Source organism: Camelus dromedarius, chromosome 16, assembly GCF_036321535.1.
Source record: "Camelus dromedarius isolate mCamDro1 chromosome 16, mCamDro1.pat, whole genome shotgun sequence".
NCBI lineage: Eukaryota > Metazoa > Chordata > Mammalia > Artiodactyla > Camelidae > Camelus > Camelus dromedarius.
Window position 1 is genome coordinate 24,486,055 of NC_087451.1, and position 25,867 is coordinate 24,511,921.

At 46.7% G+C, this 25,867-nt stretch overlaps 1 protein-coding gene across 4 annotated transcripts; it reads left to right on the forward strand.

Annotated features, from left to right (window-relative positions):
- Positions 1–1,087: 1,087 nt before the first annotated feature.
- On the forward strand, positions 1,088–14,775 carry ZNF287 (zinc finger protein 287). Of its 4 annotated transcripts, none has more exons than XM_064495279.1 (6): positions 1,088–1,316; positions 1,618–2,774; positions 3,441–3,532; positions 5,034–5,160; positions 5,614–5,700; positions 10,624–14,775. In XM_064495279.1, the coding sequence occupies exons 2-6, from the start codon at positions 2,369–2,371 to the stop codon at positions 12,183–12,185; spliced, it is 2,274 nt and encodes a 757-aa protein (XP_064351349.1). In that variant the 5' UTR covers positions 1,088–1,316; positions 1,618–2,368; the 3' UTR covers positions 12,186–14,775. The 4 variants fall into 4 exon arrangements, with proteins under 4 accessions (XP_064351349.1, XP_064351350.1, XP_064351352.1 ...); XM_064495280.1 differs by having other exon boundaries at positions 1,621–2,774; XM_064495282.1 differs by having other exon boundaries at positions 1,668–2,774.
- Positions 14,776–25,867: the final 11,092 nt, after the last annotated feature.

The following is a 25,867-nucleotide window of genomic DNA, read 5'->3' on the forward strand; positions in this document are numbered from 1 at the left end:
CATCACGCTACCCAACTTTCTTGTTGTTCAAACTTGCCTAGGGTGTAATATTAAGACTCTGAGACTCCACTCATCCTGAGGAGGGGTCTACATCTTCCTCCACTTGATTCTGCACAGACTAGTGACGGTTTTCACCAAGAGTATGACGGGAGTGACGCTATGTGACGTCTGAGGCTGTGTCATAGTCAGCCACGGAGCTTCTCTAGTTCATAGGACACCTGCTCTTGGAGCGGGGAGCCACCTCTCAGCTGCCAGCTTAGCCCTTCATGCTGAAAAGGCCACATGAGGCACTCATCCTTAAGCCATCTCAGCCCACCCAGGAGACATATGAGTAAAGAAGACATCTTGGAAGTGGGCCCTCCCTGCCATCTAATCATCTCAACTGAGCCTCCAGGCACAATGGAGCAGAGGAGAGCCATGTCCACGGTTCCCCTTCCAAATTCCTTTCCCGCTGAATCCATGAGCATAGTAGCAAAATGCTTATCCTTTAACATCACTAAGTTTGGGGGCAATTTGCCAAGACAGCATTAGCTAATGGGAACACCTGGAATAATTTTTATCCTTTTATTTTCATGCACTTTATGCGTGTTTTGGGTGTCTTACAAACAACATGATGCTGGGTGTTGTTCTTTTTTCCAGTCTGAGAGAGTCAGGATCAGATTCCTGAGGAGGGACTCAAAACCTTGAGCAGTGAATGGCTATGAGCAGTAAAGCCCGAACCAGCACTTTGGATCTTTCTGCCTTAAGACCCACAGCTTCCCTGCCCATCCTTCCTCTAGGAACTCCGGCACCGCGTTTTCTCTGGTTGATTAGCGCGGGGCTCCATCTCCGCCCCTTATCCGGCTCCCCCTCTCCCAGATGCTGTAGCTCCCCGACCTCCCCCCGAATCGTGCTTCTGCCCAGGGAAACTTTATGGTTCCCTCAGAACGCAGCCGGCTGGCAAGCAGATCCCCATGATGGGTGGAGGAGGTTGCCATGGAGACGGGTCCGCGGTCCGCGGCTGGGGCGGGGAGGGCCGCGCGCGGCTTCCGATTGGCTCCGCGGGCGCGCAGCGTTCTCCCTTTGCACATGCGCAGTGGCGCCGAGGCGAGGTCGCGGCGGAGCCGGGGTGCGGTGGGTTCCGGGCCGGGCTTCCCAGGACCAGGCTGGACAGCCGGCTCCGGCCGAGGCGCCGTGCTCTCCGGGGCGGGACGTGGCGGGGCCGAGACCCCGCGGCAGCGCGGGACCGAGCCCGCCACGCAGGCCCCGCGCCCGCCGCCATTGTTGCCCGGGGCCTCTCGGGCCGCTCGGCTGCGCGTCCGTAGGTCCGGCTGCAGGTGAGGATGTCGCGGGCGGCCTGCGGGGTGGACGCTGCGGGGCCGTCCCGGCGCAGCGGCCCGCGGCCCTGCGGCTGCGGAGTTAGGGAGACCCGCCTAGGGCCCAGGGGAGGCAGGGGGCGCGTCCGCCCTGCAGGCCTGGGGAGCAGCCGGCTTCAGAGGACTCGACGGGGTGGAGGAGGGATCGGAGCCGGAGCCCTTGGACCAGTGGTGTCGGTTCTCCTCCAGATCAGGCCTGCAAAAGAGGTTTTCTTTGAGAATCCTGTTTTCAAATGTATTCATGAGGAATTGTGTCCTGCAGAAGATCTTCAGAGACTTCACCCCACACCGGTCTCTTCTGCCTGTTTCCAGCCCGAGCTCTCAGGGAGTGGAGACCTGGGACAGGCTGGCGTTAATGTCCAAAGAGCATCAGCGGCTCGCCCTCATTTCTTGACCGTTTCCCTTGGGAACCTTGAGCACTTTAAGAAGAAATTCTCCTCCCAGTTTGTTCTAAGTAACAGATTTGCTCTGTTGTCTCTGAGAACCAGTTCAGTCATTAAAGCTTCTGTAAAATCTGTTGACTAAAATATTTTGTGTAAACGAATGTTTAATTTCTGTTTCAACAAGTTAGAAGTTTTATCTGACATTTTGCCCAGGGTTCAAGTCTTTGCTTCTACCCCCACCTCTTATGGCTGTCCCAACCCGTGCCCCGGCAGGTTGCATTTGTCTTACAAGTCGGAGGATATCAGGGAAGGAGACCACTGTGAAGTCTGTGTTTATCTGTACACTCTGGGTTGTCTGCTTCTGTTTGTGTGTGTGTATGGCAGAGAGCGCCAGAAATTCTCGACCTTGCGGTCTGTTCTTGTGTTTCAGGGTCTATTCACCATCCTGGGAAGTTCTGGGCCCAGAATTTGTAAGTTAGGCTGCTGCCAACCCTGCCTTGACTCTGTTCTGCCTCTAGCAGCAGCAACCCTTGAAAAGTGTCTTTGTGACTCTAGCATGCAACTTCACGCACTTGGCTCACTCCCAGAGAAATAAAGGCTATTGCCAGATTGACCCTCCTGCCTGTAGCAATGTTCACCCCGAGTAAGAGGATGACCAGTTCTTCACGCGCCCAAGTTCTTTTCATGTGGAAGCCAGACAGGGCTCAGAGCGGACCGCGTGGTGTGGATAAGGAAACCCTCGCTTCAAGGCTCTTGCGTGACACTGAGACCTGTCGGCAGAATTTTAGGAATTTTCCGTACCCAGACCTGGCTGGTCCTCGAAAGGCACTGAATCAGCTCCGAGAGCTCTGCCTTAAGTGGCTGAGACCCGAGATTCACTCCAAGGAGCAAATCCTGGAGCTGCTGGTTCTGGAACAATTCCTGACCATCCTGCCCGGGGAGGTCAGGACTTGGGTGAAGTCCCAGTACCCGAGGAGCGGCGAGGAAGTGGTGACTCTGGTGGAGGACTTGACTCAGATTCTAGAGGAAGAAGAAGGTAAGACTTGTCAAGCAGAGAGGGGAGGAATCCTGGGTGGTCAGAGGAGAGAGCCATCATGTCAGAGAGCAGCCCTTTGAAGGGGTTAGAGGATGGAGGTCAGTGAGTGGGTGAGAACAGGCTTCACCTGAGCACCTCCCCCCGCCCCCATGGCTTTCTCCTACTGTGTGCTTACAAACAAACACACATTCTCTAAACCCAGCCACATGTGTCACAAAACTGGGCCCAGACACAACCAAGTTCCCCCTAGGTGAGCCCTCAGGAAGTTTCTCTACAGAGGTTTGAACCATTCTGCTGATACGTTGTTTGCTTTTTGACTTGGATTTTATGGTAACATACTTCCAAATAGGTAGAAAAGTGTCCAGAGAAATTTTTTTTTCTACTAAGAGACAGCTCCCAGAATTTATGTTGTGTGAAGATTTAGAAGAACGTTGTGAATTTGGTACATATTCTTCAGAGTCCCAGAGCAGGCTTGCTTTTGAAGCCTGTGCCGATGTCTTAGGATAAGCCATTGCCCCTTCCCTCTGGTTCCTTGAAGTGGGGATGCTGTTTCTGGTTTTCTTCTGACTCCTCACTTTAAGAAAATGTAGGCATCGACTGGTGAAGAGTTTCCTCGGCTCTTCAAACAGGGCTAACCTCCATTGTGAACTCTTTTCTCTTCCCTAGCGGCTCCGCAGAACTCTACCCTTTGGCAAGAGATCCCAGAGGAGGACCCCAAAGGAAGACCAGGAGGGTGGCTGAACAATTTGGCGACCAAAGTGAGTGTCAGTTTCTTCTGTGGCTTGAAAATTCCGTCTTCGTGTGTGAGGACATTTTCTAACCTGGCCCTTTAACTTCTGTGGCCCCAGAAGTCCTAATAGGCACCCAAGCCTCCGTTTTCCCCCGTAAGTCATGTTGGCCTGTTCAGGTGGGTGGAGGCCCTGCATGAGAAACGGGGTCCGTTGCTTCCCCTGATGTCCCTTTCCTCACTTTGCGGCTGTGAGCAGCAGTAGCACAGAGGGGCTGAGGGATTGCGCTCCACAGCCAGGTGCATCTAGGTTTGGGTACTGGTTCTGCCGTTGAGCCTGTGATTTGGGGCAAGACGTAACCGCTCGCAGCCTGAGCCACTCACCCCTCAACTCCTCTTAGGTGGGTGAGGATTAAATATTGTGAGACCTGCGAGCCTGGATTTCAGGAGGTGATCAGGAAGGTCACAGTGAGATTAAACACTAGTTGCAGCATCATTTTTCTTTGATAACAGGTAATTCAAGGCCATGTACTAGTGGTGTTACTGTTGATTATGAGTCTGCGTTATTTTAAGGAAGAGCAGCTCAGGCCATCTTAAAAGTTTACTGTGAAAAACAGACATGGTCTGAAATTGGTAACCAGAGTAAAATCATTATTTATAGATATGAATGTTTACCCAGAAAACCTGAGAAAAGGGAAAAACTGTTAGGAACAATAATAGAAAGTTGGAGTGAAGTGACTGCAATGGAAAGTGACATACAAAAAGTATTCACTTTCTTACACAGACATAAAAATCGCATCAATGGGAAAATGAAATAGAAGATTCCGCTCTCAGTATTAGCCCCCAAGCTTAAAATAACTAAAACTAAACATAGTATAAATTTTGCAGTCCTGTATCATTCCATAGGACATGAAAGAAGCCTTGAATATTGTAAATCTGTCAGTTCTCCCTAAATTATAAACTTGAATGTGATTTCAAAATTCCAATATCATTTTTTTAATTAAAAAAAATTTTTTTAATTTGAAAAACGTGAGAATAATCAAGGGATGTTTTTTAACAAAGGGAAGAAGAGTAGAGTGATGCACCCTTTGCCAGACTGAGATGTACCTAGGACAGCAGTTGAGTGTGGGTATTGGTACCAGTTTCGTTTCAGGAGGGAAGGAGGGGCTCTGCATTCCACCACAGGGCGCACAGGATATCTTGAAATTTCAAATTATAACACATGTAATTAATTCGTCAGGCAGCACTTGAAAAGCAGAGCCATTCAGCTCTCTGTCCTCTGTGTTTAAATCTGTTTATTGTTTAAGATGGAGCCACCCATGCGTACACTAGAAATGATAAATTCTACTTCATTTTAGGACGTCCCATTCAGATCTGCTCATCCATATGTTGGGGGAAGGTGTTGACTAGGTAGCCTTTAGGGGCCTTCCCAAGCTCAAGGCTCTGTGGTCCTTACTACACATGCCCCTGTGCCATCCCTGTCCCCTTCCTGCTAGTTCTCAAACCAAGTGAAGTTACGTTTGCTGTTACAGGAATCTATGACATTCACAGACGTGGCCGTGGACATCACCCCGGAGGACTGGGAGCTCATGCGCCCTGTGCAGAAGGAGCTGTACAAGACCGTCACGTTGCAGAACTACTGGAACATGGTTTCTCTGGGTGAGCATCGTCCGCGTCACCCCCCCAAGCAAACCCAGCAGAGTATTTCTTTCCTCAGCTGTTAAAAATGGGCTGGCACAGAGGTGAGCGTGCATCTCCCATCCAGGCACAGAAATGGCCAAGTTCTAATCTCTTTTCCCAAACGGAAGGTTTCTAAGTGGAAGGTCATCAGAAAATATGACAACCAGCCTCCCAGGGCCACCCCCAGCTCTGTGCCTTGCCCGTTCCATGCCCGCCCCCCCATCCCATGGTCTCTATGCACATATCCTCCAGGGTGGCAGGGAATTTTTGTCCCAGCTCTGAAAAGGACAGCGACCTAATCCACTAGCTCATGTCCGTGAGCCATTCTTTTCACGTAGAGGTCCGTGCATCCTCATGGATGAGAAGTCAGGTAATAAAATTTGAACAACTGTTTAGCTCCAGGACGAAACTCATTCTCTTCCTCCTGAACAGGACTTACGGTGTACAGACCAACTGTGATTCCCATATTGGAAGAACCATGGATGGTGATAAAAGAAATTTTAGAAGGCCCCAGTCCAGGTGAGAGAACAGCCAGCAGGTGGGATTCTTTGTGGTTAAGAGCCTGTATTAGCCTCCGTGTGGTGAAGCAGGTTTTAAATGTGGCCAGGTCACTTTGCACAAAGACGCCTGAGCCTGTCGAGAACACTGAGCTGCTTGGCATTGCTTCCTCACAGAGACCGTCTTCAGGAAGAGATTTTCCAGACGTCATTTTTACGCCTTTTCTGCTTCTCCTCGACCCCAGGGTTCCATCCCTTGGAACTTTGTTGGGGGCTTTCACTGTGTTCGTTCCATTTTTAAGTATATGTGAATGTCCCCTAAAATCCTAAATTTCAAACCGTCTTAACTTGTTTTTGCGTTTCCTTGATTCTGTTTGCTGACAAAACCCTGTAGCCCCCTGCCTCCACTCTCCTAACTCATTCCTTTTTTTTAAATTTTCTAATTATTTAACAAGATAATATCTTTTGATCGCAAGATCAAAAATTGTAAGACTGTATAAAGCCAGATTTATGCAGACAAGTCCCCCAGCTGTGTGCCCCGTCCACCCAGTTCCTGCACCTGTGTTGTAATCTGTGGGTTGACACCTGAGGGCCACGTGACTGTTCTGTTCCCCGATGACCTTTCATGTGAGGTCCATTGAGGATCCTGGCTTTATTACGTTGCCAGTTGCAAAACGGTGATTTCAATTCCACCATTTCTTCTAAGTGATTAATCTGTAAAGAGTAGCTGTTCCTCCTCTGCCCCCGTTTTTATGTGTATGTATCACTGTGGTCTCATGGAATTCTTTAAAATTCAATGTGTTATTAGTGCTTCAATTCCAGGTGTGGGGTGGTGTTTTTTTGATGCTCAAGTGTCGCAAATTTGGGCAGGGGGAGCCTTTCAAAGCAAGTCCTGTGTCCTTCTGAGACGTCCCTCTAGTCTTGTAGCATTTCCTTGCTTTCCGGCAGAGCATGGTCTTAGGCTCACCTCTTACCTAGCTTAGAGCTGGAATTTCTCTAGGGAACAGTGGTTCATTAATGGGGATCAGCAATGAGAAACCAGGCTCTGGGCAGACAGGGCACTCACTGCTCTGGGTACCGTGGCTCTGACATCTGTTCAGTAGATAGAGCTGTGACGTGTGTGTGTGTCTGTGGGCGTCTTTAGTCACGAGTTCATACTGACAGCTCTCGTTCAGGCCCAGCACCGCAAGAGCCTGTCTTGTCCCTTCCCATATCCGTCTTTTATTTCCTTTCTCGCGCAGTGAGTCACCTGGTTCCCAACATCAGTATATTTACTCATTTGCTCTCACATAATACACACAAAAATGGTCTCAGAATTATAGCACTATCACTCAAATAAACTGCTTAGGCAAAGTTCAGAATTTCTTCATCTCCTTAGAATATATTCCACTAAAGGCACACAGGATACTGGGTGCAGAAGTTGCTTGAATCCTTCCCTTCTGGTTATCTTAGCAGTTTGATAGACAGTTAAGTTTGTTTGATTCCACCTGTGTTCAGTTTCAGTATTTTTTTATTTCTTGATTATTTAATTTTAGGTTTTTGAGTATGTAAAAACATTAACATGGTTCAGAAGTCAAAACTGTATAGAAAGGTCTACACTCTGCCCTGTCGCCAGCCACTCCCTGTAGGTAACCATGTTCCTTTGTTTCTGGTTTGTCCTTCCTGTGTTTCTCTCTGCAGAGATAAATCATAAATATATTCTTTTATCTCCTGTATATGAAAGAAGTACCCAGTACTCTTTTGCATTTTGCTTTTTTATTCCCTTTTTTTTTTTTTTTTTCAATTTAAGGCACTGACTTCTAGTATATCTACCAACACTGATGCTGGAATACAGGATTAACAGTAAATTAAACAATAATGACCATGTAATATGCTACCTTAGAGTGAATTGCTTCACTTTTTTAAAAAGTTAGCTTTATGGTCATCAGGTATTTTAAGGGTCATACTGCTGGAAAAGATAATTCTTCTTATAACTTATGGTCTGTTTGCTTTAGTTGGCAGAGTGATGCGAAATATACCCACAGCACACTAAGTTCAGCACACTCTGAACCCCAGGCAGACACATGGCATGGTGGAAACAAGCCTGCGCTGGGGTCAGGACCGTCTTCCCGGAGGTGCTGCCCGCCTGGGACCACTTGAGTTTTTAGATGACTCAGGTTAAATTAAGGCTGTAAACCCAAAAGCAGGGCAGTTTATGGTTATGTATTTTGGGGGGAGACTCTGCTCCCACCAAAGAGCAGCAGAACTGAGAAAAGCAGGTTCCTCTTCTCCCACAGAGGTGAGGTTTGGGGGGTTTGGTTTGTTCTCTAGCCTGTCCTTATGTGGGGTTGAACACAGTGTGCGGACTGCTGCCGGCCTCCCCTCCTGGGCCCCCTGCAGCCTCGAGTGGAAGCTGAGGGTCATCGGCAGGAGGGAGGAGGCTTTCAGCCACCTTCTGCTCTGCCGACGTCCGGTCTTCGTGCTTTTGCCTGATTTGTGGCCTCTGAGGATGTTACGTTCTTACCAGCTTAGAGACTTGCGATGAGTTGAACCTTTGGGTGGGGCGTCTCATCAGTCATACTTCGGGGGACGGAAGCCCATGTCTCGCAGACAGAGCAGTATTCTTGGTCTCTTGTGTCCGTTCCTGTGTCAGAACTTGATATGGTCCTGTCCGTCATAGGGACCCAGCCATTCTTTCAGGTTCAGCCCAAACCAGACCTACCCCCCCCCACCAGCATCCCTTGGCCACCTGATCAGCACTGATCTCTTCTGTTAGAAATATCATACCACTGTTAGATACTTAACTCTTCTAATCACTCCTTTCTGCTTAATTATGTACACAAATTTAAGCCCTGCTTAATCATCTCAGTTCATGAATTACCAATAAACTGATTTGGTTTAGAAATGTAAGCTTACGGTAGCAATGTCTTCGTGGTATCATTCAGACTTGCTACTTAACACTTGTTAATTATAACTTCAGTACTTCCTTCTCAAGTATATGGATGGGTCTGTCATAGACTGATTCTTGTTTGCTTTTTGGGAGGGGGAGGTAATTAGGTTTATTCACTTATTTTTTAATGGAGGTGCTGGGGATTGAACCCAGGACCTTGTGCATGCTAGGCAGGCACTGTGCCACTGAGCCATCCCCCTCTGTCGCAGACTGATTCTGATTATGTGAAAGTTAAGCTCAGCTTCTGGTATTGTCTCATCATTTTTGTGTATGTACACGCCCACCCACACAGTCCATTAGCATTCTCTTTTTTTTTTTTTTTTTGTGGGAGGAGTAGTAAATCCTGGTTTGAGAGAGTTGTTTTAAAATTTTTTTCCTATAGAAAAAGTAATATAACAACATTTCTAGTACTAAATAACAAAGAAATACAGCCAATTTATCGAAAACCAGAAAATATCTTTTAAAACTTGTAATCTCGTTGCATTTTCATAACATAGTCTAGCTCTAATGAGTTTTCACACTAGTTAACGGTACTGCTTTTTCTCATTTAACGTTCCTCCTCCTAGGCATTTTCTAGTGTCTGATTTTTCTATTTGAATCAAAGTAATGAAAGTAGTTCGTAAATTCAGGCAGTTCACGGAAGCGTAAGGAAAGAACGGCTCCCTCCCCTCACCCGCGTACGTACCCAGACCTGCAAGTAGTGCGGAAGCAGAAGCCATTTCCAGAGTTTGCATCTGGGTTGGAAATAGAAGAAACACACAAAGTTGTGAAATAATAACATAAGGCCAAGTTCTGCCGTGGGCCCAATATTATATTAGGTTGAACCACATAAAACTGCTGATACTCAGCCATATAGGCCTACAAAACAAGGGCGATTTTGTATGATTCAGCCTAGTCTGCAGTTTAGGATTCTAAGGAGGAGAAAAGTGAGCTGGGCCATAAGTACCTCTCTTTTTTTGGAGGGGAGGTAATTATGTTTATTTATTTATTATTGTTACTATTACTTTTTAATGGCGGTGCTGGGGATTGAACCCAGGACCTCGTGCATGCTAAGCATGCGCTCCACCACTGAGCTGTACCCTCCTCCCCATGAGTATTTTTTTAATACGTGGAGAACGTGTCATAGGAGAAGGCCCAGAGTCTGGAATTAGTGGCAATTTAGACGATCATGAGGATGTAGTTTTAAGTTACGTGGATAACTTTGAACTTTAGCTGAATGAGAGGTGTGGTAGAAGGCAGAGTAGAATAGAAGAGACTAGATTATTTGAGGACTGAATACCCAGTGGAGGTATTTTGAACTTTTTCTTTTCTTCAACTTTTATTCTTTAAGTCACTGATCCCAAACCTCCTGGAGGACTCAGCCCCACCCCCAAAGTTTCTGACTCAGTATGGGAGGGGCCCAGTCACCTGACATACTCACAGGTGACAGCAGTGCTCACACCATTGGTCTGGGGACTGCTCTCTTGAGAAGCATTGCTTTAGGCTGTAGGAGTTACTAGATGTATTTAAGCATGGAACCCACTCCATGAAATTGCCTTCAGGGTATTACACAGGGTTGTGCAGAGTAGGTTGGAAGGAGGAGTGGGGGCAGCCTGCCTGCTCTGTGAACCCGTCGTGTGAATTACAGTTTATACGATTGTGCATGATTGTGTGATAAAAGCCACCTCAAGCAGTCCCACAGCCTTGCCGTCTGTTTTCACTTCTTGGCTCTGTCACCTGACCTGAGCTACTCTGTTAACTCTGTGCCCATGTTGAATAGTGAGGGGCCTCCCCTCTTCTACAAATCTAGTCCTGTTTTCTGCCCCTTTGTCTTCCTTTCCCAAGCCTCAAGGACCATGTTATGAGGTTGTCAGAGCCATAGTCTTTTTAGGCATTTTATTCGTGCTCATTATTTTGTTTCTGCTTTGGCAGTTCCCTTTCTCCAAATAGAGGCAAACTTAATATATATATATATATATATATATATATATATATATATATATATATATATACACACATAATTTTTTTTAATTTCAGAATGGGAATCAAAAGCCCAAGACTGTACTTCAGTGGAAAATACTTCTAAACTCACGAAGGGTGGACCCAAGACCGTCAAGCTGGAAGAGCCCTATGAGTATGACAGGTCGGAGAGGCCAGCGGCCTTCAGGAGAATCCCCACCAGCAGCAGGAACTTCGGTCTGAAGGCAGTCTTTTCACAGGAAGACGCTCCTGCAGGAGGGTGTCTGAGCAAATATGATCTATATCGAAGTAACTTTGAAAAGCACTCCAACCTGATTATACAGTTTGGTACCCAGTCAGATGATAAGACTTCCACGTACAACGAGGGCCGGGCAGCCTTCGGTCACGTCTCGTACGGTATCGTGCACGGAAAAATATACCCTGGAGACAAGCCTTACAAGTGTAACGTGTGCGGGAAAAAGTTTAGGAAATACCCATCCCTCCTCAAGCACCAAAGCAGCCACGCCAAAGAGAGGTCCCACGAGTGCGAGGAGTGCGGGAAGGAGTTCAGGCACGTCTCCTCCCTCATCGCCCACCAGAGGATGCACACTGGGGAGAAGCCGTACGAGTGCCACCAGTGCGGGAAGGCCTTCAGCCAGCGCGCGCACCTCACCATCCACCAGAGGATCCACACCGGCGAGAAGCCCTACAAGTGCGATGACTGCGGCAAAGACTTCAGCCAGCGCGCACACCTCACCATCCACCAGAGGACGCACACCGGAGAGAAGCCGTACAGATGCTTAGAATGTGGTAAAACCTTCAGCCACAGCTCGTCTCTGATTAATCACCAGAGAGTTCACACGGGAGAAAAACCTTACATATGCAACGAGTGCGGGAAAACCTTCAGTCAGAGCACACACCTCCTTCAACATCAAAAAATACACACGGGAAAGAAACCGTATAAATGCAATGAGTGCTGGAAAGTGTTTAGCCAGAGTACTTACCTCATTCGACATCAGAGAATTCATTCTGGAGAGAAGTGTTACAAATGCAACGAATGCGGGAAAGCCTTTGCTCATTCCTCCACTCTCATTCAACATCAGACTACTCACACAGGAGAGAAATCCTATGTCTGTAACATATGCGGGAAAGCCTTCAGCCAGAGTGCAAACCTCACCCAGCATCACAGAACGCACACTGGAGAGAAACCGTATAAGTGCAGTGTGTGTGGGAAAGCCTTCAGCCAGAGTGTGCACCTTACTCAGCACCAGAGGATTCATAATGGGGAGAAGCCCTTTAAATGCAATATATGTGGGAAGGCATATAGACAGGGCGCAAACCTTACTCAGCATCAAAGGATTCATACTGGAGAGAAGCCCTATAAGTGTAACGAATGTGGCAAAGCCTTTATTTACTCCTCGTCGCTTAACCAGCATCAGAGAACTCACACGGGAGAAAGGCCCTATAAGTGTAACGAATGTGATAAAGATTTTAGCCAGAGAACATGCCTTATTCAACACCAGAGGATTCACACAGGAGAGAAGCCCTACGGATGCCGCATATGTGGTAAAACCTTCACCCAGAGCACAAACCTCATTCAGCACCAGCGGGTTCATACAGGTGCCAAACACCGAAATTAATGGATACGGGAGACTTCATCTAAGTTTGAAAACTTAAGCACTTGGATTTTATTTTGTGTCCTATGTGTTAAAAACATTATTCAAAAGAAGTGCAATATAGGTTAGTTATCACTCAGCAGAAGCATCAGAATTCGTAACGTGGATGTAACCTATTTAAATTTAATGTGAAATTTAAGAAGAAAACATTCATTGCTTAACCTTTATTTGATACCAGTTTAATTCACTCCAGAAAGAAACCCTAGGGAAGTAAGGGTCCTCAAAAGCCCGTAACTCGTCGACTCTCTGTATTTCAGGTACGTCTTAATGAGGCCTTGTGAGTGTAACTTGGGGAAGCTTCCACCCAGTAGAGGTTTCACCCTAGACAGTAATCCGGGAGTAACGGAAAAGAAAAGGCTGCTTTCAGGCTTTGGTTCTTCCCAGCCTTGAAGCCTTAAGTACGTAAAGGGTCCCCTCCCCGCCTTTGCTTCTCTTTTCCAATGAGGCCATGACTGCCACGTGGAGCCAGTAGGTTTGCAAAAAAAAAAACAAAAAGTTGAAAATATCTTAAAGATTTCTATGTGACCACTGTTTAATTACACTTTCCTTTAAATACTGAAATATTAAAGGAGGCTCGATGAAAGATGACGTTAGGATAGAGAAACTAATGTCGTGTATATGACCCTTAGACGTGTACAAATTTAATCAAACAGGCAAAAATTAAACACCCAGACTTTATCTTTAAAGCACATTAGTCTTAGTTTCACTAGGTTTTGACAGCTGTCATCTGGAAGGAAGGAATAACACAGTTCCTTTCCTCCCCCCACCACCTGACTCCTAAATTCATAACTGTAGGTTCCCCCTGGACTGTTTCACTATAAAGTCCACTGCTTCCACTGAAGCACGTTTCTTGAGTGCTGCTGTGCTCATGGCCCAAACTTCCTACTTGGATCCTCCCAGGGCCTAGAGTGCTGAAAATCACGGCCGATCTAAGCCACAGAAGGTTTTCTAAAGTAAAGAAAGATAACAAAGTTAAGGGCATGATCTTAACCAGTGTGTCACGGACCGAACCTGCTAAAGTGGGCCACCAAGCACAGCCCCGTATCTTAAGACAAGGAAGTAATGGGAAAAAATAAGTCGTGGACAGTAGGTTTGAGTTCAGTGCACAGAGTGGTCCGGGGGGGAATTCAGGCCTTAAGGGTGAGGAAAGAGAATGCATAGGTAACATTTGTAACCGAAATGATACTGGACTTGGCTTACCTAAGAAAATACGAGTGACTTGACCGAAAAAGCAAAATTCAGCCTGTCGTTTCTTAAGAAGAAACTAGAACTGAAATGACTGGTTTCAAAGGAAAGATTGAAATAGGTCCTCCTCATACACGTAAGTAAAACGGGGATCACTCTTCACATGATGGGGGGAAAGCTTCATTGGAAAAAGCGCTGGTGTGGAAACCGTCACTGATGCAGTAATTATTGAACAGGGTCTGAGCTCACGGGGTCCCAAACAGCATACAAGGACAACTGGTAGAAATGCACATAGGAACAGGCGAGAATACTACTGTATTTAATGTCCACAGCGCTCCACTCTCAGAATTTAAGACCGTATTCTGAGAGCTGACGTTTCATCCTGCTTTGTTTCTTTCTTCAGTGCCTTGCACGTGGTAGGTAGGTGGCTGGTGTATGTTGGCTGAATTAATGAATAAATAAGTAGTCAAGTTAGACTTGAGTAAAAAGGTAGAAGTAACTGATACGGAGTGAAATTGGTAAAATTGAAAATACTTTTTGTGCACACATGCAAAGAAATACTTAACAAATACTGGTCATTTGTTGGTAGTAGGAGCTACTTAAAAATGAAGGCTCAGAATCGCCAAATCTTAACATTGGGGATATTCCTAAAGAAATCACGGGACAGCCTCGCACAGGAAGTTTTCCTGAGCTAGATGAGGAAAAGCTGATAGAAATCCCGGTGGCGTGAATATCAATTTGCACACGTACTGACCATGCAGCTTCATCTGGACGTCAGTAAGACCTGGGGAGCTGGGGGGGTGGGGCAAGGACCTGGGCTGCTGGCATCTTCAAGGCTTTCTTGTTGAGTGTTTTCTTCAAGAAGTTGCTTTCCCCTTGTCCTCATGATAGTTAACCTTGCTGTCGTGGAGTCACCTTTCATGAAGTGCAGACTTCCTCCAGGTTGCACAGTACTCACATTACGCTTATGCCATAGTATCGTGTTAAAAAAACAACCACTGTATTTAAGATGCAATTTTTGTAATACCACCTCTTACCTTACACAACACGTTTTCTCCTGGAACGAACGTGTGGCGTGTTCCAGTCCACAGCGCCTTTCTTTGCGTTAACCTGAGTTTCCTGCCTTTGTGTGTTTTATGTAAATATGCATTCATGAGGTCTTCCACTGAAGCCCTGAGGCACCTGATGTCCTTATAAAATAACAACAATGACAGTAGAGAACCCCAGACCTCCGTGTTTTCCCCACTTTCACAGTATCCGACCCACATTTTCAAGTTTTTAACAGCTTTTTGTTATGAAAATGTTCAAATATACAGAAAAGTTAAAGAATAATAAAACTATATATCCACCACCTAGAGTAAAACATTAACATTTTGCGATATTTTTTACTGAACAATTGGAAAGAAACTTGCAGATACGACATTTCACCCCTAAACACTAACGGGTGCATCTCGTAAAAACAACCACAGTACCATTACATACCTCAAAAACTGATCAGTAATTCCCTGATACCTAGTGCTCAGTTCGTGTTTACATTCTCCCTGTAATCCAGGCACGTTTCGCACAGCACAGGTGATTATTTCTGTTTCGTCTATCCAAGAGTCTCCCGCCTTCGACTTTTTTCCAGGACTTTTTTTTTTAAATAGAGCAGGTCAGTTGTAGAATGTCTCATTTTAAGGATTTACCTGGTTCTTTATGTGTGGTTTGTTTCTCTTGTTCCTGTAGTTTCTTTAGATTAGCAGTTAGGGCCAAAGGCTTCATGTATTCAGGGTAAACATTTTTAACGTTAACACGTCAGATGTATTTCATACTGCGTCACACCCAAAGTCTCACTAATATCTGGCTGACTCACTGGGATGCAAAATTCGATCACCATGTCTTTCCAGCGTAAAGGGACATTTTCGCTGTTGTGGTTAACAGACAATCTGTGCCCTGACACTGGCCATGTGTGGACAGCCCGCTTACCACTTACCTGGTGGTTTGGGGGTGGTGATCCTTGCCAGAATCGATTATTTCATTAAGATTTGCAAAGTGGCGATTTTCTAATCCTGTCGATCTACCGTTACTGACTGGCACTCTGTAAGGAAGAGCTTTCCTCCGTCACCTGGGAATGCGCCAGGGGCAGGGTCACGCTCAGATCTTCTTGAGTTAGCAGTCTGCAGAGAAGGGAGTTACTGGCGGTGGTGACAGGCGGCTCACCAGTCACAAGCGGCTGTGATCACTGTGAGGCTCAAATGGTCCCCCGTTCGGCCAGTTAGAGCCGTTCAAGTAGCTCTTCGGTCCTTTGGCACCTCCTCTCCAAGCTTTTGGCAGCTAACTGCCTTCTGACAAAGGTCTCCCAGGTTCAGCTTGCACTCTGAGTACCCCAGGTGTGGGATGAGCCATTTCTCCAGGAATCCCTGGCTCTTTTTAATAGGCAGCAATTTAGAAACCAGGATCTGGGCAGTAGGCAGGCTCACTGCTGCAGGCGTGCTGACCACATGCGCCGAGCATTTCCAGCCACTCAGCGGAGTCTGCGTAAAAACAGCTCCACACTCGTTTCACCAGTTACATCATATCTAATTATGGAACATGGGAGGCCCACCCAGACCCACGACTCTGGGAGCAAACAGCGAAGCTGGAGAGAACACAAGTGTTACCTGTACTAGGAAAGCAGCACACTCAACCGCAAGAGGTCCTGTGCCAAGGCCATCAGCAGTGTGTTTACAGAGGAAGGGAGCTGGTCGGTTAACCTGGCAAGTGGGTTAAGGAGAGAGCAATTAAGAGCGACTAAATGTATGGCTCCTACTGTGTAGTGTCTGACCTATTGCATGTCTTGATGATTTACTGTATCTATACGCTAATCACACTCCTTTCCCATCACTTTCCTTACGGCAGGTTTCTGATCTAAATTTGAATTCTGAGGATCTATTTCATGCCAAGTACTGGTAAACTTTTGTTTGGTCTTTGAAAGGTGAAAGTCATTAGGTTTCATTTCTCTATCTTCTGGTATCAGTTCACTTTAATGTGCCTGTAATTGTACTCCAGTCCTCTGTCTCTGTCATTTTCCTCATGGCTCTGTATGTCATCTAATGATTACCCCCTTAGAACACGGCCATTAAAAATGGCAAGCATGCACACTACGGTGATGTGTATAAATGTGCGTGTGAGCGTGTCAGCAGCATCGAGTCCTCTGTATGGGAGCGGCGTGAAGCCCAGGACGCTGGAGTGTCTTGTTTGACGTCATACCCACACACGGCGACAGAATAAGGGTTGGAACCCCTGGCTTCAGCACTTAGTTGAGTTCTTCCTGAAAATGAGTTAAATGAAAATTCATTACACAAAAGGTATGTACCTACAATTTTATAAAGTTGTGTATTTTTATGAGATTAGAGCACTGAAAGTTTTGTCTCCCCTCCCGTAGAGTTTCTTAGATTCAAATCTTTAAATGAGAATGAGCCCAACAAAGGATGCACTCTGCACTCCTCCCTCCAGTTTTGGCCTCCCACCCAGATCTTCCCCACGGTTCAGAACCATGTGGTCAGGGACCACCCGGACTATCAGATTTAGGCTTTACCCCGCTATGTTCCAGCTCATTCTTCTCTGTCCCCACAGCCACTACCTCATTTCAGACTTTTCATCAGGTCTCGTTTAGATTATCTCGTGCGCAGGGAAGTGTTCATCCTGCCCTTGATCTTGCTCCCTTCGGTGTATCTTCCACGTTTGCCAAAGTCGTCTGAAAACATCTAACTAGGACCAGCACATACAGCTGCGCAGACTGAGTAGTGCGTGTGACCAAGTCACCATTTGCTTAAAGCCCTCAGCACCTTCTCATTGTCAACAGCAGTGGCCCTGACTCCCAGCTACACGTTAGAATGACCTGAGGAGCTTTTAAAATTGCCAGTGCCAGGGCTCCCCCTCCAGGAATATTGATTCGTTTCATTGGCTTGGGGCCTGAATCTCAGGACGTTTTAACTCCCCAGGTTCTGAAGTGGAGCAAGGGCAGAGGCAGGGAAACCAGTTAGGAAGCTGTGTTTACAAGTGACTCAGAGGAGAAATAGCAGAGGTCACAGTAGGGGTGGTGGGAAGTGACCCAACACCGGGTGTGTTTTGAAGACGGAATACAGGACTTGCTGATGAGTTGGACTGGGAAGTGAGACAGAGAGGACTCAGGGACGACTGTCTCTGCTACTAGAGAATGTGCTCTTACAAGGGGGACTATGTCATCCTCATTTCTCTACCGCCTGTACCCAGCACAGCACCCGGCACCTGGTAGGAAGCAGGCCCTCAATAAATGTTTGATTAGTGCGTCTCTGCAGAAACTTCTGCACAATAACCAAGATTATTTCCTCAGAAAAGTTATCTCACCTGTCCGTCCAGAACAGTAAAGGGTCTGGGATTGCAACCTAACAAGGTAATAAACTAGCCTATTATTTCATGGGTGCTGGCAGAAGACACGAGACTCCTGGGTCACAAAGGACTTTATCACTCATGGCAAAAGCAGTAGCCAGACTTCACATTTAAGCACTGCCTCCCCTACCCCTCAGTCACAAGAGGGTGACCCTGGTGGGCCTAGATGGACGTAAGCACAAACAGTGGGCTGCACTACAGAAAAGCAACACTTGAGAGAATTGCTGCTTTTACAGAGAACTGTAAGCAAGCATGTTCTGTCCTGGGAGAGACTGCCTGCTGTAAACAAACCTGAGACGTGGCTCAGGTAAAGGACAGTTAGACCTGGCATTCTTGGATGCCCAGCACAAATAGGTAGGGATGCTCAGGGCCTATGGCATGCTGCCCCTGCCAACAGTGTCCTTTCTAGTGTTTAAGACTGGAACTCTCCCACTGAGAACTTGGGGGCTGTTCTGGCTTATAGGTAAAGAAGACAGGAAGCAAAATGAAATTGCCTGTTTCAAGCCTAGAGTAGAGGTCTTTTCCTGAAAAAAATCTTAGGTCATACCAAATCAGACCTATACCCAGAGGTTGAAGAGTAATGATCTCACACCATTGTACACTGATTTAAAACTACACCTGGGTACCCCCGCCCCCCAAAATACACCTGGGATACTTTATCTCGTTTGGGGCATCATGCTTTGCACTAGGGTGTAATACATGAGATGTAAATGGTTGGGGAAAAAATATTTCCTGACACATGAAATTCAGATTTCCATGTCAACACTTTTATTGCATAAAGAGACCGCAAAGCCGGAACTATCAGTAATTTTGACCCTTTATTGAACAAGTCAACCGATTCGGCGTCTACACACCAAGGTAGGGGCTTAGGTCTACTGGCTAAGCCAGACACCAGGCAAATTAGTAAAAAGAGCATCACTCATGAGATGCAGGGAGGAGAGCGAGAGTTAGGAAAGATGTCAGGAGAGCTCAGAAGCAAAGGGGTTTAGACGCGCATCGCCAGAAGTCCGGGCCAACAAGGGAAGCACGGGCGTCTGCTCAGGGAGCCAGCGGCCAGGACTGCCGAGGCCCCGCACGAGCCGACCACCCCCTGACCGGCGCCCACAAGCCCCCTCCCAATGCGAGCGGAGGCCCGCGGGTTAGCCGAGTGTTCCTGGAGGCGCCGGTGTTCACGGAATCGTTTGCCAGCCTTGCGAAAGGAGACGTGGGTTAACTCGCCCCAGCTCTGCTCTAACTGCAGCCGCTCAACCACACGAGCAGGGAGCGTGGCTCCTCGGCAGTGAGAGCCCCCTCCACTCCTAACCGTGAAGCTCTTTGTAAGCCCGCTCGCCGCCGGCGCCCAACTTCCGCCCGCCCCGAGGGCTGCAGATCCACCCAGTGGGGGGTGACCCCTCGCCGCCCGGGGACGGCCCGCTGTCAGGTGAGTGGAGGGACGGCCAGAGACCAAGCTCACCCCCTGCAAGGAGAGGGTCCGAAATAAAGCTCGTGCGGAGCGACCCTCCCTGAACCAAGCGTCAAGGACCTCAAGACCCACAGACCAGACAGCCCTAGGCGGATACCCAGCTCCCGGCTTGAAAGGGATTCTGGGACGCTGGGCGGGGCCATGCGCGCAGGTGTTCCTGGGAAATGTGGGCTGTGCCTCCCGGCGCAGGCGCACCTCCATCGTCGTGGCTCCGCCCCTTGGGCCTCGAGCACCTGCTTGCGCGCTCCCGGCCGTGCGGAGGCGGTCGGGGAGCCGCGGGGAACAGGAGGGAGTGGGGTCCCCGCTCCGCCCCAGGCCCCAGGCGCGCACCCCGACACCTCCTGCAGCTGCTTCCTGAGCTCAGCCCTCAAGGACCGAGCAGCTGGTCGACGCTGCTAGTCGAGCAGCCGCGACGGCCGCATTATAACCGCTCCCATCGCCTCCCTCCAAAAGTGCAGCCGCCTCTCCTGTCTCCAGGTGAACCTCATGTACCTGTGCACCTCCCTGGACAGCCAGCCAGTCTCGCTCCCAGTCTACAGCCCGCCACCGACACTCACCGCCTGTTATTTGGTAGCAAATCTCAGCCTCACAGTGTTTTACCTGTAAGCACTTCAGCGTACACTTATGAAGATGGAGACTTTTAAAACATAGGGCCATATACTAGTTGCATCAAAAAAAAAAAAAAACAACCCTCTTTGTATTATAAAAAGCAGTTAAATGTTTAGCTTTCCCTGCTTGATTTTTTTTTTTTTTTTTGGTTTTTTACACTGTTTGTTTGATTCAGGATCCAAGACGATTGCACACTTTTAAGTTGATATGTCACCTAAGTCTCTTTTTCAATCTGTAAGGCACTCTGACATTTCTATTTTATTTATTTTAACGTATTCATTGGAGAAACTGGGTCTTCTGTTTGGCAGCGTTTCTCATAGTCCAGACAGTGGTTTTAAGACACTAATATACACAGTTCCATTCGTTTCATGTCACTTTACAAAATTCAGGGATTGCTTTATTTTTCTTTACTATGTTTTTGTATTTTAATTAGGTAAAGTTTTTCATGCTATGAAAGTAAAATCTATAAAACAAAGTACTGTCTACCCAATCTCCTCCCTCCCCTAAAACTAACCATTTACAAAGTTTACAGTTTATTCTTCCTTTTTTTTTAATATAAGAAAATGTATGCATATGTAGTTGAGCCTTGAACAACGAGGGGGTTAGGAGCAGCGACCCTGTGGGCAATGCCGTATATAACTTCCTTCCTCCTCTGTTCAGCATCCGCCCATTCAACCAACCACAGATCACACAGTACTGCAATACATATTTATGGAAAAAATGCACATGTAAGTGGACACACAGTTCAAACCCATGTTGTTCCAGGGTCAACTGTATATTCCCTCCACCCTTTTTTAGATTGTAACCTATTATACACACGTCTCTCCACGTCTTCCACATAAAAATATACCCTGGAGATCACAGAGATAGATCTCATTCCTCCTCTTACAGTTGCATATTACTGCATTACAATGCATATCATTGTTTGGATGGAGTGTATTCAACTAGACCTTTAATGATAGACATTCAGGTTGTTTCTAAAAAGAGGCGAGAAAGGAGAGAAAAAGAAGCACATGTTAGGTGGGACAAGTAGAAAACAAAGAGTAAGAAGGTAGATTTAAACTCAAATACATCTGTAATTACAGGAGATATAAATAGAATAAATACTTCAAGTCAAAGATTGTCAGACTGGATTTTTAAAGAATTATTCTGTTTAAAAGAGATGCACTTTAGGGGGAGGGCACAGCTCAAGTGGTAGAGCACATGCTTAGCATGCAGGAGGTCCTGGGTTCAATCCCCAGTACCTCCTCCAAAAATAAGTGAACCTAATTACCTCCACCTCCAAAAAAAAAAAAAAAAAGAGAGAGAGAGAACGAGAGAGATGCACTTTAAATAAAAGGACACAAAAAAGTAGAAAGTAAGAGTATGGAAAAAGATGTATCATGCAAACACTAATCAAAAGAAAGTTGGTGTTGTTATATTAATATCAGACAAAAGAGACTTTAAGGCAGAAAGAATTGCTACAAATGAAGAGCAAAATTTTATAATGATGAGGGTTAATCTACCAGAAAGATATGAAAGTTCTGAATTTATAATTCACTTAATAACATAACTTCAAAATACAGAAAGCAGACACTGTCAAAACTGAACAGAGAAATAAATTCTCAATCATAATGTGGTAATGTAACACATATCTGTCAGTAACTGGTAAAATAAGGAGATAAAAAAATCAGTAGTGATATTGACAATTTATAAAGAATATATGATTTTACTGCTCTAACAATTGCACGATTTGCTTTCATTTAAATCCTTCCATGCTGTTTGAACTTTCACTTTCATGGGAATATATTTTTTATAAAAACAAAAAGTGAACAAATGCATATGAATTACTCTATTATCAAAGGTACACAGTTATTAACCTCTAACTCTCCTTTTGGTGAAATAAGGAATTCAACATTTCCCCCAACTCAATTCTCACTGTTCAGCCTTCCCAGCCTTCACTCTTCCAACCAGATGAGCAAACCTAGTCTTCCCTGCCACACAGGGAAGTTATATTCTTTTTTGCATTATGCTAGTTAAACATCTCACCCCATTGAAAAGTAAAGTGAAGAACATAAGCAACACCAATGTTCTCTTTGTCCTGTTCATTCTTAACCTGCCTGATTTGCCTAATGTCTTATTTTGTTGTTCAGAAATAAAACATTAGAGGTAGGCTCTCTCTCCCACTCATTTCCAGGCTGGCAGCCAATTTGATTCCTCTTAAAATCTGGGGACATCAGCAAGGCCCAGGACAAGAAGACATGAAGGCAGCAGGACTGTCCGATTGTTACGGACCCCTCTGAGCCGGGCCCCAATGAGGATCCTTCTGCTAGATACCTTTCTGTTGGAGCCAACAGAAAGAGATGTATTAGGCTCAGTAGCAGAGAAAAGCTTTGTTCATGGATCAGAGAATGGGAAATGCTGTAGTTTACTCTCATAGGACAGCTATATTGATAATTGCATTTCTGTTACTGTGCTTCTACACCTGTTGGACGATTTTTGTTGACATTTGTGTTAACACATAATTCGTAAGCATTCTGCTTTTTAAAAGTTCTTCTAGGAATGGAGTTTACATCTATTTGCATAATTGCCATAGCAGTGAACTGAAATTATTTTACAGCAATGTGGAATTCCTGACATAGGAAGTTAATGTGTGATATATCAAAAAAGCAGTGTTTCCCATCACTGTGAGAGTTGTTAATTATACAAGAACTACCTCAGATATACAGACACTGGTGTCAGTTTCTCTGAGACATTTCTATGTTCTGAAAGCTAAATATCAAATACTACTTTTCCATTCAAACATTTCGTTTCCTTTAGATGAAGATTGTAATATTAATGTCATTGAGGTTACTCCAGTGTTTAGACTTGAAAACCATCTTCCTTGTCTCATAAAGACCTAAATATAAAAGAAAATGGAAAAAAAATTTTAAGAATTTAAAAAACGGGGGAGTATAGCTCAAGTGGTAGAGCACATGCTCAGCATACTCAAGGACCTGGGTTCAATCCCCAGTACTCCCTCTAAAAAAAAAGTAATAATAAATAAGTAAACTTAATTACCTCCTCCACAGAAAAATTTTTTCAGTAAATAAATAAAACAGTGTCTGGGTAAAAGAGACTCTCAATAAATATCTGGTAAGTTTATGTGCAAGACAAAAAACATCTTCAAAAAAACTTTTTTATAAGAATAGAGAGAGACCCAAGCTCCAGCTCTATGTAGCCCCTGCTTCCCCTACGGCTGCGGGCAGGGCCGCTTAATTGGGTCCCAGCGGGGAGGGCAGCGCGGTTTTCGCCGGCGCAGGTACAGCCTCTCTGCACACGGCCGCCTCCGGCCACGTGCAACAGAGGTGTGGGCGGAGCTTCTGCGCACGGCCCCTCACCGCCATCTCGAAGCGCCCTGTTGTGGGCGGGGCTTCTGCAGACGCCCAAGCTGAGGTGTGGGCAGCCGCTCTGCAGCAGGAGTTCCGGTTTGTGAGGCGGGGAAAGTAGACTGAGCACACGGGAAAAGAAGAGAGGTTAGACTTTATTGCCCAGACTCTAGTTTTATTTCCCGGGAGTTGTTCGTGGACCTTGCCGTTGAAACAAAGCCTTGAGGGTGGCTGAAGGAACAGAAGGGTGTTTTATTGGAGCCACGCTGAGGACTGCAGCCAGGAGGCAGCCTCTCGGTGGCTCTGAGGAGCTGCTCCCGTCAGAGCCGTGGGCAAACGTGACCCGGGGACCTTCCTTCAAGTTTTCAAAAAAGACAGAGCAGCAGGGCCGCAGGGAGGCGCCCCGGGCTGGGGGGTCATGCCGCAGAGGGCGTCCCAGCGTCTCCCGGGGGCGGAGGCGGCGTTCACTTCCGGTCCGTGCGCGAAGAGGCAGAGGCCCGGCGCGCGGTGCGTGCCGCGAACAGGCTGCCCTCGGCAACGTCAGGTTCCAGTTAACTCAGGTGCAAGCCAGGATGGCTTCCCCAGACCCCAAGCTGTGAGAACTTCTCTCGTCACGCTCTCCTACTGACGAGTGGAGTCGGGAAGAGGTGTTCTCCCTCTAAGGAGGGTGACAAACGTCTGAGCAGGATATAGGCTGCAGTTAAGATGAGAAGAGGGGCCTGGGGCTGCTCCCCACTTACTTAGAATGCTGGGAAGAACCATCCAGAGAACCTCCAGAGGCCGATCAGAAATGTGAAGTCGTTCTTTCAGGAGGGGGAGCTTCCAGCAGCAGCCTGCTTGGCAGCAGGATTGAAGGGGGCAGGTGTCCAGGGGTGACGGACTTTCTCTGCAGCTGGACCACGCTGACCACAGTGCTCTCTCTTCCTTATCCGCCCGGGTCCTGCCAGGCTCCAGCCCGGGTGCCCCCAGCACCACTGCCCACATTCAGAAAAGGTGGAGAGAGTTAACTCCTCATTGGCGGTCCCTAGAGATTTCAGTCCAACATGCCAACCTGATACTTTACAGATACTTTCAAAAAAAAAAAAAAAAATCCCTCTACTGACGTCTCGTCCTGCGAAGAGGGACCCTCCACCTCCCTCAGCAAGCCGGATCCTTGGAGGATGTCCCCAGGGAGGAAGGCCAGTCACTGCCCAACTGGGCAGGGCTCATGGCACGCTCTCTGGAATCCACCTCCTCTGGGCATCTTTGCATCCACGTCTCACCTCTGTGACCTTAAAAAAAAGTCATTTTCCAAGTTTATTGCACTTTTCTACGTCCTGCTGTGGGGGCGCTGATCTGCTGCAACCTGGTACACCTGCCAGGAAGCCGTCCAAGAGACATTATTAAGTGGAAAGGTGAGTCTTGAAAGTCGAGATCTCTGAGCTTGGGTTATTCAGATTTGTATGCACCAAATAGAGATGAACACTACAGGGAAACGGCAGCATTCCTGGGCGTGTGGGTTTGCGTCTTCCTATCATGAATTTAAAGTGAAGCAAGTTATCACCACCGTGTAAGTTTTCTTTGAAACAAGCAGTCGTTTGAATGTAGGCCTGGAGAAAGAGGCCACTTGAGTTCGTCTAAAACGTAGGTTTTGTGAGATAAGTAAGGCTTTTGTGAGGAAGTCGGGAATTGCAAGGAATTAAGTGTAGTGAAAGAGGAGGCAGAAGACGAACTTGCTGGGGAGGGGGCTGAGGGACAGTCGGACGCGTGGGATCAGTGGATGGAGCTCTCCCAGAGGTGGAAGGACCTGAGCACCTCACGTTCTTGCACATGTGTGGGGAGAGAGTGGGGGTCTGAGATGGATATTCCAGAGAGAGCAGGGTCCTGGTGGCGTGGGGGTCTGTGGCTGCAGCCTCAGCAGATGTGGGCTGAGGTGGGTGTGGAGGAGGTGCTTGAAGAGCTACAAGTCTGGATGGGGGTTGGTCATGCCCTAGACACGGACATCACTGAGCTGGAAGCTAAGATGTCGGGGGAAAGGGAGGGTGTGAGCAACCGTCTTCAGTAAATGAGCTGGGAGGTGGGTGGCCAGCAGGTTTGCAGGAAAGGAAAACACAGTGAGCAGAAAGTTGTCTCCTGGGTGCCATAAGGTTTTAAAGAAAATAAAGCAAGTAATTGAAATTTGGTTAAACCTTCTAATCATGCTGTCCTACGCTCTGTATTTTTCTCATGAGGATCAGAGAAATGGTGAGTCAAAGAGTAACAGCATATTTGTGATGTGCAGTGAATGCAGGTATTTGCCATTTTTCACATATCAGAGACTTTGAACTTGTAGGAAAATGAAGAGAATGTTTAAAATGTAATTTTTATATTTTGAAAATGGTTATATCCTGGAGAATTAAAGTGGAGTGGAATCACCGTTTAACCAGTCACTGCTCATCTAAGAGAAAAGTGTATCTTTAAGTCTGTAGAAATCCTTTTACCAAGTTGGGTACAGGGCATTCTGGGACAGTGTCTCTGACAACATTAAAAAGCAAAAAGCAAACAAAACTCAGCAGCATTCAAAGGAGCAGCTTTGTTCAAGGTTTCCTACACTGCGTGGGTAAAGATCCACAGCTCTAATGCTGCTGCTAAATTATAGAAGAGAATAGGGAATACAGCTAATTTTATTATTGATT

Excerpts from the sequence above, each read along its gene's own strand:
- ZNF287 (XM_064495279.1), top strand. The coding sequence starts at position 2,369 with ATGTTCACCCCGAGTAAGAGGATGACCAGTTCTTCACGCGCCCAAGTT. Across the intron at positions 3,533-5,033 it reads TGAACAATTTGGCGACCAAA|GAATCTATGACATTCACAGA; the intron begins GTGAGTGTCAGT and ends TTGCTGTTACAG. Across the intron at positions 5,701-10,623 it reads TTTAGAAGGCCCCAGTCCAG|AATGGGAATCAAAAGCCCAA; the intron begins GTGAGAGAACAG and ends TTTTAATTTCAG.